This window comes from Eptesicus fuscus, chromosome 20 (assembly GCF_027574615.1).
Source record: "Eptesicus fuscus isolate TK198812 chromosome 20, DD_ASM_mEF_20220401, whole genome shotgun sequence".
NCBI classification, from domain to species: domain Eukaryota; kingdom Metazoa; phylum Chordata; class Mammalia; order Chiroptera; family Vespertilionidae; genus Eptesicus; species Eptesicus fuscus.
This window is the reverse complement of record NC_072492.1, coordinates 30,992,887-31,005,287: the sequence shown is the minus strand read 5'-3', so window position 1 is coordinate 31,005,287 and position 12,401 is coordinate 30,992,887. Positions and strand designations below refer to the sequence as shown.

The 12,401-nt window shown below is 34.8% G+C and overlaps 1 protein-coding gene across 2 annotated transcripts in view; it reads left to right on the top strand.

Moving 5' to 3' along the window:
- The window catches only part of NSF (N-ethylmaleimide sensitive factor, vesicle fusing ATPase), a 121,072-nt gene that overhangs the window by 19,853 nt on the left and 88,818 nt on the right, over window positions 1-12,401 (top strand). For both annotated transcript variants that reach the window (XM_008149570.3, XM_028157475.2), the window contains exons 6-8: window positions 1,870-1,977; window positions 2,740-2,815; window positions 5,243-5,398. In XM_008149570.3, coding sequence (XP_008147792.1) covers window positions 1,870-1,977; window positions 2,740-2,815; window positions 5,243-5,398 — 340 coding nt within the window. The remainder of the gene's footprint in view (window positions 1-1,869; window positions 1,978-2,739; window positions 2,816-5,242; window positions 5,399-12,401) is intronic.

Below are 12,401 nucleotides of genomic sequence, written 5' to 3'. Positions count from 1 at the left end.
CTGGCTGGGCAAAAATTTGTATTCTTATAAAGGATCCTGAGACTAAAATATTTGAGAATCCTTGCTTATAGCATTCTGATCTCTATAACTTCACCTGGACTCCCTTGCAGTCTCTCACATGGGAATGTATGTAAGATGTGGAACGAGAGAAGTGGTAGAAGGAAAGAGTTGTTGGAGTGAAAGAGTGTTATTTATTTTCATCCTCATTTTCAAAGGCATAGATTTGGAACAAGACTAAGAATTTGATAGTCCACACATTATAATATCAAACCTTTGTGAATAGAAACTGAATTAATGATAGACAAGAAAAGGATACAGTACACTTACTATTGTTTTTAAGAATACTAGAATTGGTATGAACCTCAGAGTTTATTTTATTTAACCTCCTCATTTTGCAAATGAGGAATTTTAGGTCGAGAGAAGGTAAATTACCTAGTACATGCCCCTGGCTACACATCCAGGGGCATAACTGAGATACGAACCCATTAGTCAAGTGGTCAGTTAATTAAACAAATATACTGTGTATATTGAATACCTTATATGTTCCAGCCACCATTTTAGGCACTACAGATCAGCAGTGAACAAAATACGCATAATCCCCACTCTCATAGAACTTACTTTCTAGTTTGGGAAGACAGAAAATAAGAAAGAAATGCCATGAACTTGAAGTACTTTGTTGATGTAAATTGGATGATGCACTAGGGAGCCACTGTGGTGCTACTTTGGTCCAGGAAGGCTCTCCAAGAGGACCTTTAGCTGAATATTTGTTGACTACCTATCCATTGCATTTGGGGCTATATTATATTCCTCTGGATTCCTACACTTTTGGACTGATAGTTTAGTTCAAGTCATCTTGCTAAACTTCATTGTTGTTGTGGGTTTTTTAAAATATATTTTTATTGATTTCAGAGAAGAAGGGAGAGGGAGAGAGAGAGAGAGATAGAAACATTAATGATGAGAGAATCATCAATCTGCTGTCTCCTGCATAACCTCTACTGGGGATCAAGCCTGCAACCCAGGCATGTGCCCTGACGGAATCAAACCATGACTTCCTGGTTCCTAGGTCGACACTCAACCACTGAGCCACACTGGCCGAGCTAAACTTCATTGTTTTTACCTTCTCCTTTAGCTTTAGTATTTTAGTAGAAAATGCTTAGAAGAATGTTTAATAGAAAATGCTTTGATATTTGTAATAATTTAAACCTAATAACATGTGGATGTCTATAAACCCATGAAATAAAATCCTCCATAATATAGAGAAGAAATACATATCTTACCCCAAATCACTGTTCTTAGTATTTATTCCCTTTCAAAGTAAATAGTAGTAGCAGGATTGGCAATCAACATTGCCAGTTATATTTACTGTTATACCCCAGCATGTGAAGAGGGCCTAGCTTGTGAAAGGCACTCAATAAATACTTGGCAAATGGATGCATCTGATGCTGTCTCTGCACTCGTGTGGCAGGCATTTGGTATTGGTTTTAGAAAAGTATGGATATCAGAGTCTCAGACCCAGGCTGATTCATGGCACTGTCATTTACTGTGACTCTGGGTCACATTGCTTAGCCCATCTCTGTATCTCAGCTTCCTCACTAGTTAAAACTGAGGAATAATTTCTGTTTCCAAAAGAGTTTGTGACTATTAATTACATAACCTGTGGTGATTGTTAGGTACACAGCAAATAACTCAATAAATGTTAGTTCCCTTTTCCCCTCATTGGCTAGTGGGTAGTTTGTCCATGAAGCAGATATAAGAGGAACACATAGGACAAAGCTGCTTTTCTGCATTTAGAGAATATTGCTGATGATGTGAGAGTGAAGCCATTGTATCATAAAGTGATATTTCTGCCCTTTCCTTTTTTCTACATAGCTTGTATTTAGCTTCAATGAAAAGCTTTTTAGCTTAGTAGTAAAGGATATTGAAGCCATGGATCCCAGCATCCTGAAGGGAGAGCAGGGGACAGGTAAAAGACAAAAGGTATGTTTTATTGATAATTTTTATTTGATAATTTCTATGATGTAAATTGTGCAGATTAATAGAATTTTTCTACCCATTCTCTTGCTCAGTGATTACTTTCATATTATGCACTTTCCTTTATTATAGTAGGGAGAGAAAATTGCTTTTATAGCAAGCATTATTATTAAAATACTAGAAGCCCGGTGCATGAATTCATGCATGGGTGGGATCCCTTGGCCTGGCCACTGATCGGGGGTGATCAGGGCTTTCTCACCTAGTCATCCTCCCCGTGGGAGGTTGGCCGGCTGCGGGGAGGGACCGCGGGAGGTTGGCTGGCCGCAGGACGTTGGCTGTGGGAGCTCACTGACCACTAGGGGGCAGCTCCTGCATTGAGCATCTGCCCCCTGGTGGTCAGTGCACATCATAGTGACCGGTCAACCGGTCGCAACAGTCGCTTAGGTTTTTATATATATAGAATAGATGGCATAAAATACACTTATTTGCAGACCTACTAGTAATTTGAAATTTGTAATCCTGGTTGAATGCAGATAATATGTACTGTAAATAAATAATAATAAGACAGGCATTAGGAAAAGATATGTGCATTGAAATAAAGAAAACAGGAATAATTGAAAGGTAGTTATGACAAAAGTAAATGTAAATTAGATGATAGTTGGAAGATTTGCTCTGCTCAGAGAGACCTCATTTCCTCTTTGTTTTTGACTTTGCTTTAAGAAGTCCAGAAGTCTGCTATAGACTACTAATTATTGTCTTTCTGTACAGATTGAACTAGGACTGGTTCTTGGAAATAGTCAAGTTGCATTTGAAAAAGCAGAAAATTCATCACTCAATCTTATTGGTAAGACAGTTTTTAGAAGATTCTGAATAACTCTGTTACATGTGACTCAACTACAGTGATTTTCAAGTGGGAAAGAGAATAGGGGTATCTCCCTTGAGAAAGCTTTTCACAAAATCACAATGAGCTAATGTAGTAAAAGTTTAAAACCGTCACTAGATCAGCATTGTCTAATAAAAATACAATGGGAGCCACATATATAATTTTTAATTTCCTAGTAACCACACTATAAATAAGGAAAAAGATACAGATAAAATTAATTTTTAAAGTTTTTATATTGAGATAAGTTTAGGCTTATAGAAGATTTGCAAAAGTAGTTCAGAATTTCTGTATACCCTTTACCAGCACCCTCTGATGTACATCTTAAATAACCATAGTATGGTTACCAAAGCTAAATTATCATGGTTACATTGCTGCTAACTAAATAGAGACTTCACCAGTTTTTTATTATGTCCTTTTTCTCTTTCAAGATCTAATTCAGGACCCACATTGCATTTAGTTGTTTAGTCTCCATAATCTTCTCCAGTCTCTGACAGTTCCTCAGACTTTCATGGTCTTATATGACCTTGAGAACTGGTCAGTTATTTTGTAGACTGTCCCTCACCTGATTGTATGTTAAATGCAATACTAGTGTCACTTTGATTAGTGATGGAGTTAAATGATAAATGTGCAGGTAAATAAAGTCTTTCCAACAGATTCATATTGTAGTCCTATTCTTTTATATTAGCCCCACTTTTAAAAACAGATTGAACTTTAAGAAGAGTAACTCACCAGAATAATAATTCCATTAACTTTACAGCAGTTATTATTTTTTATTAATTTAATAACTAAGTTGATGTTTACTCCAATAGAAAGTAGAGAATTTTCTTTGGTTGCATACTGTCATATCCAAGGTTATTTAATTTTCTTGGAATGTGTAGCCTTTTTTTAATTCATAAATTATTAATCCCTCTTATTGTTTTTCTTAATTATAAAGTAAAATATTTATTTTATAAAATATGGATAGACACCCAAACACAGCTCACACAACTTCAAAAATTTTAAATTTTATTCTGTTTTCATACTGTTTTATAATTTATTCTTTCTGATTAATGTATTTCAACCATCTTAATAAATACACCTTTCAACATTAATTTTAATAACTATATACATCATTTTATGGGTGTGGGATATATCAAAACCTGTTATTTTAAAAATATATTTTATTTATTTCAGAAAGGAAGGGAGAGGGAGAGAGAGATAGAAACATCAATGATGAGAGAGAATCATTGACCTGCTGCCTCCTGCATGTCCCTTACCCAGTATTGAGCCCACAACTCAGGCATGTGCCCTGATGGGGAGTCAAACCGTGACCTCCTGGTTGAGCAATCCTGGCTGCACTCAAAATCTCCTGTTACTGATCAAATATATTTCCACAGTGTATTTTATGTTTTGTACACTTTTAGTTATCTCAAGGGAATTGCGTGACTTTCATACAGTGTGGGTATTTCTAAGTAATTTTTGCGAAGGTGTGATTGATAGGTTTTTCCCTTTGGAAAATAAAATTGTGGTGATTTAGCATACAGTAAGTTTGGCCACAAGAGGGCAGTAGAGTGTAAGAAAAGTATTTTCCGTAGCTTTGTAAAGGAAATGTTAAATCCACAAAACTCTTAACCATAAAACTACTGTTTAAGATAAACTTTTTCTAATGCAACCTTCTCTTCCCTAATTTAATAAAACCTATAATATTACTTTTTTATGTATAGTAATGTATTTATTCCAAGGCACTTTTATTCTTTGTATTTGTGATAGTTAATGTGGTTCTCTGGAGTTACTTTAGGTGGCACTATAACATTTAAGTGAAATAATTTGTGTCTGGGAATTTGAAAACACGAATTTTGAAATCATTAAAGACTTTAGGATGATTTTAGACTTTGATGTACAAGTGAAGAAAAGCAAATAAGACACCAAACTTATTCAGTGCATCTTCCCAGGCTGAGGGGTTCATATACTCAATTATAAATTTAATCTAGATAAATACATGTATTTTTAAATACACTTGCCTTAGGAGCCTTGAGGGACTGCTAGATTTCAGTTATATTTCTGGCAGCTGGTGTTGTCTTCATCAGATATGCACATGGTGTTTCTTCTAATCAACCAAATTAGTTAACTTGGTTAGGATTCCATGGATTGATTACAAACGGACTACAGCATGAGTTTAGCTAGTCATTTTGAAAGTTTTTTACTGACCCTAAAGGGGGACCAGACAAAATAGTTAACATAGCAAAACTCATTCTTATTAGAAAATCAGCTAAGAGCATGTTGTTCATCTTTGTATAAGGCTAGCCTTCCTTTGTTCATTGAGGATGCCCATGAGCTCTTGTCTGTCTGTCTTTCTATACTTACTGATGAAGTTCTTGTTTCACATTTGATCATCTTTGTTTAACATAGGCAAAGCTAAAACTAAGGAAAATCGCCAGTCTATCATCAATCCTGACTGGAACTTTGAAAAAATGGGAATAGGAGGTCTGGACAAGGAATTTTCAGATATTTTTCGACGAGCATTTGCTTCCCGAGTGTTTCCTCCAGAGATTGTGGAACAGATGGGTGAGTTTAAAAAGGAGAACTTGATAAAACCTTATATTGTTTTTAAAAATAAATGTCATGAAGTCTCTTTTCAGTAATGTTTTAAAATTATTCTTCAGACCTTCCAAAGTATTTTTCTCTTTTAACTTCTTCTAAAAATTTTTTTGCCTAAAAAATCTTTGACAAGTTAGAAGTTTTAAAACTACATTTTAAATATATGGAGAAATCATAGAAATATTTGTGGTTTTGCTCCGCTTTTGAAATTTATTCATTTATTTACTTATTCATGTCTGTTTTTCTACTGTACATATTTAGATATATCATTTTATTTAGTTATTTTAATGTTTTGCATAGGGAATATTTAAAAATCTCACCTGACTCTAAAGGTACACTATGGGTCAGATTTACCCTGCTGGATAATTATTATCTATTAGACTGTGGGCATTTTCTAATATTAGCTGCTGCTTCTTTGTAGTGTGCTGTTGCATTACTTAATTAGTACATCTTCATACCTAGTAAATGGATACTTGGTATGTTTTTAAGTTTGATAAGTTTGATCCAATAAGACAAATGTAGGGTATTCATAGGAGTTTCCATATTACATACAAAAAATGCACTATTCATTTATCACTTTCTTCTTGAAGATTTATTTAATTTATCTGTGTGAAGTGGCATTATTTGCCCTAGTGGAAATGCTGTAATGACTGTTTTCATATCCATATTATAAGTTGGATTGGAATGTGAGCCACAGAATACCTCAGAAAGGAATTTATAACATAACAGCTTCTGGCAGACTATTAGTATAAAAACAGTATCCAAAAAAAAGCTGGAGGAATATGAATATATTACTCCTCTCACCCCCATCATTCTTTATCTTTCAATTGCTACCAGGAGATAAAGTATATTCATAATGGTGGGGATAAGAACTGCTTTCTAGGCACTAAGGGCTTGGTTCTATTAGCCTCCTATTGTTGGTAGCTTTTCTGCCTGGTCGCTCACTCTGATAAATTACAGGCATAGCACACACCTGTTCACTGGGTAAAGGTCGAATTTGGAATTGGATTAAGAGAAAATGACAGAGACCCTCATCACCTGAGTTTTATACACCTTGAAATGGCAATAACATACTTTTTTATCTGAAAGATACAAAGGCCAACTCCATAAAAAAACAATTTTAATTTGGAAAATAGTAAAAAGCATGATAGTTCACTATCTTGGCAATGTGTGTTTTGAGGCATACTCCATAAAACTTTTTTGATCAAGATGAAAATATTATTTAAGTATATTGTAAGTATAGGCAGAGATAAAAGGATTTCAAATGTTGTAATTTATTCTTGTAGAATATTTTTTCTGGATTTCAAGAATGAGCTCTGATATAGAAAGAGTCTAATGATTCTGTTTCTTTGAGCATTATACTATCCAGCCAACAAGCCGAAGAATAACTGCTTCTGTAAAACCGTAAAGCCATACTTTTAAACTATATTATGAATATTTTCTCACCATTGGACACTATGGAGGATTCAGCTATTCAGACACTATAGTTTTGTGTTTGTGCATTATCTAAACTCTGCTCATTGGGGCTTCTGTCTGAGTTAGGTAGTTCATAAAGGAGTAAAACTCATATTGGTTGATTTGAGATTTTGCCAGCTGTCAAAGAATTTGAAATTAAACCAGAACAGAGACAGCATTCTGAGTGACTTTAGTCTGTGTTTCTGCAACCCATATCGAAACCAATTAAATGATAATAGTATGCTTTTGTTTTTATTAACATGCCTTTTGACTAAGGACCATGGATTTGAATTTTGTTTGTGAGTGCTACTATCCAGAGCTCTTTTTATGTACTTATTTTTCTAATATTTTTACACTAATTTGATTAGACAAAAATAAAGTTCTGTTGTTTTTTGTTTGTTTGTTTTTTAAGTAATATATCTTTTCTCTTCATGGCTTTTTCCCATCAAGAAACATATGCTATAAATTTGATTTAAGCAAGAATAAATATAAAGCTACCTTGGCTTTTGAGCTGGATTGAAAGACATTGTCTTTATTCTGAATAAAGATTCTCAGTGTCCTAAAGCTACTTACTTTAATGTTAAAATTGCTGTGAAATAATTCTCTTGCTATGCATGTGTCATTCCCTATTTTCCGATAGAGGCTTCTTTTTTTACTTTTAATTTTGAGGACTTATTGCACTCCAAGAACAGTGTGGTTATAAAGTTCTCATTAGGTGGTGGTAAAAGTATATAAAAATGCAAATTGCTACTTTTAGATAGAATATAAAATAATGCTATGTAAGTCCTTCTTATATATACCTTGTGTTCTTTTACCCTGCCAGGTAGAAACAAAATTGGTTGATTCTTTTGCTTACTCTTGGTTAACTAAATAGATAAACCTGTATGGTTGTGGGATCCAGTTGGACACTGGGTATGATTAGTTAAATCAATTCAAATGAAAAAAAATGATTAGAAAAGAATAATTATGGGGCTGTTTTATTTTGATTTAAGCAGAGAACTTTTATACTTTTGGCTTGAGACCAAATCATTATCTTTACCATGAAGTCTAGAGTTATGTCTACTTTGCAAACAGGAATCTTAACTAAATGGATCTTTTGCCTGTACATCAAAGTTGGAAGCTCAAAAAGTGATAAATTTAGAATTCTATTGTGTCATGTTTATGAGACTGATAATTATGCTTCTAGGTAATATAGTTCTTTCTTTTTTGCTTGTAAAACTTCATGTTTCTTTTAAAATTGAAAATATAGTTTAGATACATGCAGAATGTTGCTGATGAGATGTAGGAAGACAAAAGGACTAACCAGAGAGAGACACACAAAACTGGGGATCAGATGAGGTAATATACATGAAATAAGTGTCCTATACAGGATGGGGCAAAAGTAGGTTTATAGTTATGAGTACGCAAAACAGAGTTTATTCTTACATTATTATTTATTAATTGTTGTATTATTTTTCATACGAGCAACTGCAAAACCTACTGTTATGTTAGTTTCCAATCTTTTAGTTTCTCTCTTGAAGTACTTTCAATTATGTAATATATACCTTGCTGTTTTTGTTATAATATTTTTATAGAATTCTAATTAAGGAACGCCTTAAAGGGGAAAGGAAGTCACTTACCGTCCTACAGACAGAGGAAGAAAGGCCGTGTGTAGAAATAGGAAAAGGGATTACTTAGGGGAAATATCAGTTTTGTTTTTGTTGTTGTTGTTTTCATCAGCGTAACTATGTACATTTTCCTTGTCTGTAGCAGTTGGACTCACCCAAACCCCTGTAGGGTAGTTCTTCCTTGGAAGTAAATAAAAGCATTCACAAGAAAACTAGTCCTATACCTTGCATTTAGTGAATACCAAATAACTATTTAGTCGGAATATACTCCAGGCCCTTTAATGATGGATGTTTAGTTACGAATGACCTTAAATCCTACTTTGTGGGATAATAGAAACACCTTTTGAGTGCCAGGGTAGAAATATAGGCATCAAGAACCAGTATCTGGAAGTACAGGTGAATAAACTCAACAGCTGATTGCCGTCCTTGAGAATACTCAGATGTCAACTGAATATATACATTTGCCACATTTAGTCCTTTGCATGCAGTTTTGGAGAGTGCTCAGGATAAACGATTGATTTCCTCAGTTCTCATTGTAGCTCTTTTGTTGGCAAAGATAGTTTCTGCAAAGAAACTTCATTTTTCAGCACCCCTGGCAATTACCTCTAAACTGTAAATGTCAGAGAGGAAAAAAACACACAAATCTTGTTCAAAGAACAGTGGAATAATTGTTAAAGAATTAGCATCCCTTAATGTCATTTTAGGACTAGGTTCACATGTATCCAAGGAAAGGGGCTTTGGTAGAAGTTATCCATTTTAGAGCTAGAAGGAAAAAGGTGTAGAGACACTAAATCTTCAAGCCTCATACTGTCCTTTGGTAGATCTATACCTTGTAGATATCCAGGCCACCAAGTGGGGAGGAAAGCCACTTGTTGTGATCTTGTGCCCCATTCTTCCAAACAGACAGTGTGTTCTTTTTGGTCCCCTTTCCTCTGTGCCTCCCTCTCTAAGCCCATTTTCAATCTGTATTTTTAAGGTTTCTTTTGAAATTCTAGAGGAAAGCAACTCTTTTCTGCTATCATATGTGAGACTGCAGTTACTCTATGAAGTAGAACTGCTGAGAGATAAGGAGCCTTTCAATCACATGCAGACATCTTTCAGATGCTAAGAACAGTGCGAATAAAATAGAGTGGAAGAAAGAGCGCTAAGGTTTTGAACATCCACATTAGGGAGAGAGGGAGTTCTTGCTAAGATTAACATAAACACTGACACTCTCAAAATGCATTTTCACACCCCCACTCATGAGCAGAGATTGCAATTTAAATGGGGGTTAAGACATCTAGCCGAACTCCAGGGCTCTGTAAAAGGAACCCTAAGGCTAAAGAGCTTATCTGAAATTTGAAAAAAAGAAGAAAAAAATGAAGCTTTCTGACATTCATCTTTTTCCCTTGTATTAGTCATAACTTGCTTTTCAGCTATATTTTAGGTTTTGAATGCCAACCTGACATCTGTTCAAGTCTGCCTGTAATTTATTAGGAAAGCAAAAGAAAGCAATTGCTCGCTGGTTAGAGATGCAAAACTTCCCCCATCTGGTTTTCCACAAAGAACTTATAGATGATACTTGGATATGAGGAATGTAACAGTTTAATAATTTACTAATTCTAACTTCAGGTTGGGAAATGTATAAAGTTTTGGGTTTTTTTTAATTAGAAGAAAATGGCTTATGACCATGTGATTTCCAAAATCTCTACAGTAGAATTTAGAGATCAAGCATACATTCTAAAAAAAAAAAAAAAAAAAATACTATTGGTACCTTTCTATAAATTGAAATTTTTAACCTTGAATTAATTTTCCCATTGGTTTTAATTTTTAAAAGTTGAATTTACTTACACTTGAATAGAAATAATGTGGCTGTGCCTATATCTCAGAGTCAAATTATATGCAAATGCAGCTGGCATTTTTTTATTTATAGACAAATTTTAGAGAAAAATCTTTTGGGGATGCAGAATTGTCTATAGTGTCACCAATGGGTTAGACTTGCTGGCAACTATAGTTGAGTTATGTATAGACCAATAATTTGGTCACTATAAAGTTGAAGTCTAAGTTTGAACCTAGTAAAGAAATGATTAAATAACTGTGCTACGTTCTCCTATCCTCATTATGGAATACAATGGAGCAAATCTTAAAGTGATATAGCTCTAAATATACAGATATATTTGTTTTATGGAAAAAAAAAAACCATAAAAGTAAATGCATTATAAAAGCCTCTACAGACACAGGCTGAATTAAAAAAAAAGTTGTTTACTCCTGTGAAAAGGAAGTTAGGGTGGGAAATAAAGGGGAGATTTTTGTTCTTTTACTCTGCATACCTCTGAGTGTTTTACTGTGATATTAGATTTCTACTTGTGTAATTAAAAACACAAACAAAAAGATATTATCACAGGCTATTTCTCTCTCATGGTAGCTCCACTGTCAGCACAGCAAGGGAGCAGGGGAATAGGCGTGTCCCGTTCCCTTCATGAAGTTTCCTTGGAGGGGAAAAGCATTCCCAGGGCATTGATGGCAATTCCTTACAGATGCAGAAAACTATGGCCCAAGGTCACTAAGCAAATCACAGGCAGAACTGGTACTAGAACTTGGTTCTCCTGGCTCAGGAACCCCAAAGCAGGAGAAGGAAATTATTTACTAAGTTTGTACAAATAGTAAGTTACCAGAGCTTGGACTGGAAACCAGGGATGTCTGGTTCCAGAGTCTGTATTCTGAACTGCCTCTCCAGATACTGAAAGATGAAGCTAAGAATCGAGTGGTCAGGAAAGCCTTGAATTTTATGTCAAAGAATATCCTATGATGATATTGTTCCACTTTTGCCTTTTCTCCCTAATTATCAGATATTTACAAAGCTTTTCATATATAAAGGTTCTGAGAACTTAGCCATAATAGGTTTGGGGTATGAAAAGGAAGAGAGGAATTATGAAAACACTGAAGGTCTATAGTTCTGGCCTCATCCCCTACCATTTCCTATATGCATTTACTAGTATAAATGACAACCTTAGCATTCAGAAGTTATTCAGTACTTTAGTAATTTGCTAGAATTCTTCATAGTGAGTGTATATAGAGGTAGTTATAACTACAGAAATCTGATCTTTGTATTTAGATGTCAGACAAGACAATTGTTTTAACTTTCCTCTGCTAAATAGTAAACCACCTCCTCCTCCTTTGTCTTTCTTCTCATTTACTCCTCCCTTCTTCTTTTTAAGATTAGAGGCATTTTCCAAAACCTCAGATTTTTGCCAAGGCAGTGAGAACACTGATTGAAAGCATAAAGATCTCTTTATCTGTTCAGATTTTAAAGTTTGATTAGAGAAACTGTCTTAATTGGGATTTCTTAATTTCTTTTTTCTGGCAGTTTTCCTGGAACTTGAACGTGGCAAAAATCAGTACCTTGGCCTTAAGTAAGAAGCCTAAGTACTCAATATATGAGAGTGAATGAACTCTATAAGACACTAAGGTTTTATAAATAAGTTACTTTTCTAGTAATCTGATGTATTCAAATTGTCATGAGTTCAAGAGACATGAAGAGTTGGTGGTTAGGACTGTAATGTCTAATAACTCTAGTCCACTTTCTTCATGTGCTTTTTGATACCTCTAAGAAGCTCTGTTTTAAGTGAACTGTCAACTTAAAATAAAATAATCATTGGAGAAAACAGGAGGAGATTGCTAAAGTAACTGAACATTGGTCTTCTGTTGCTCTAAGATGATTATTTTGTAAAAGACTTTCTAGTGTACAAGATGCAACTGTGTCCAACTAATTGGTATATAGCCACCAATTAGTTTTGTTTTTACTTTGCCATGGTGACCCAGCACTGACTGCTGAGGGGGCTACGGATCAGGCCCTAAGAGAAGCCCAAAGAGAGAGGCAGGGTCTGATCTGCAGCCTCCGTGGCAGCTGTTGGTCAGCCGTTGCCTCT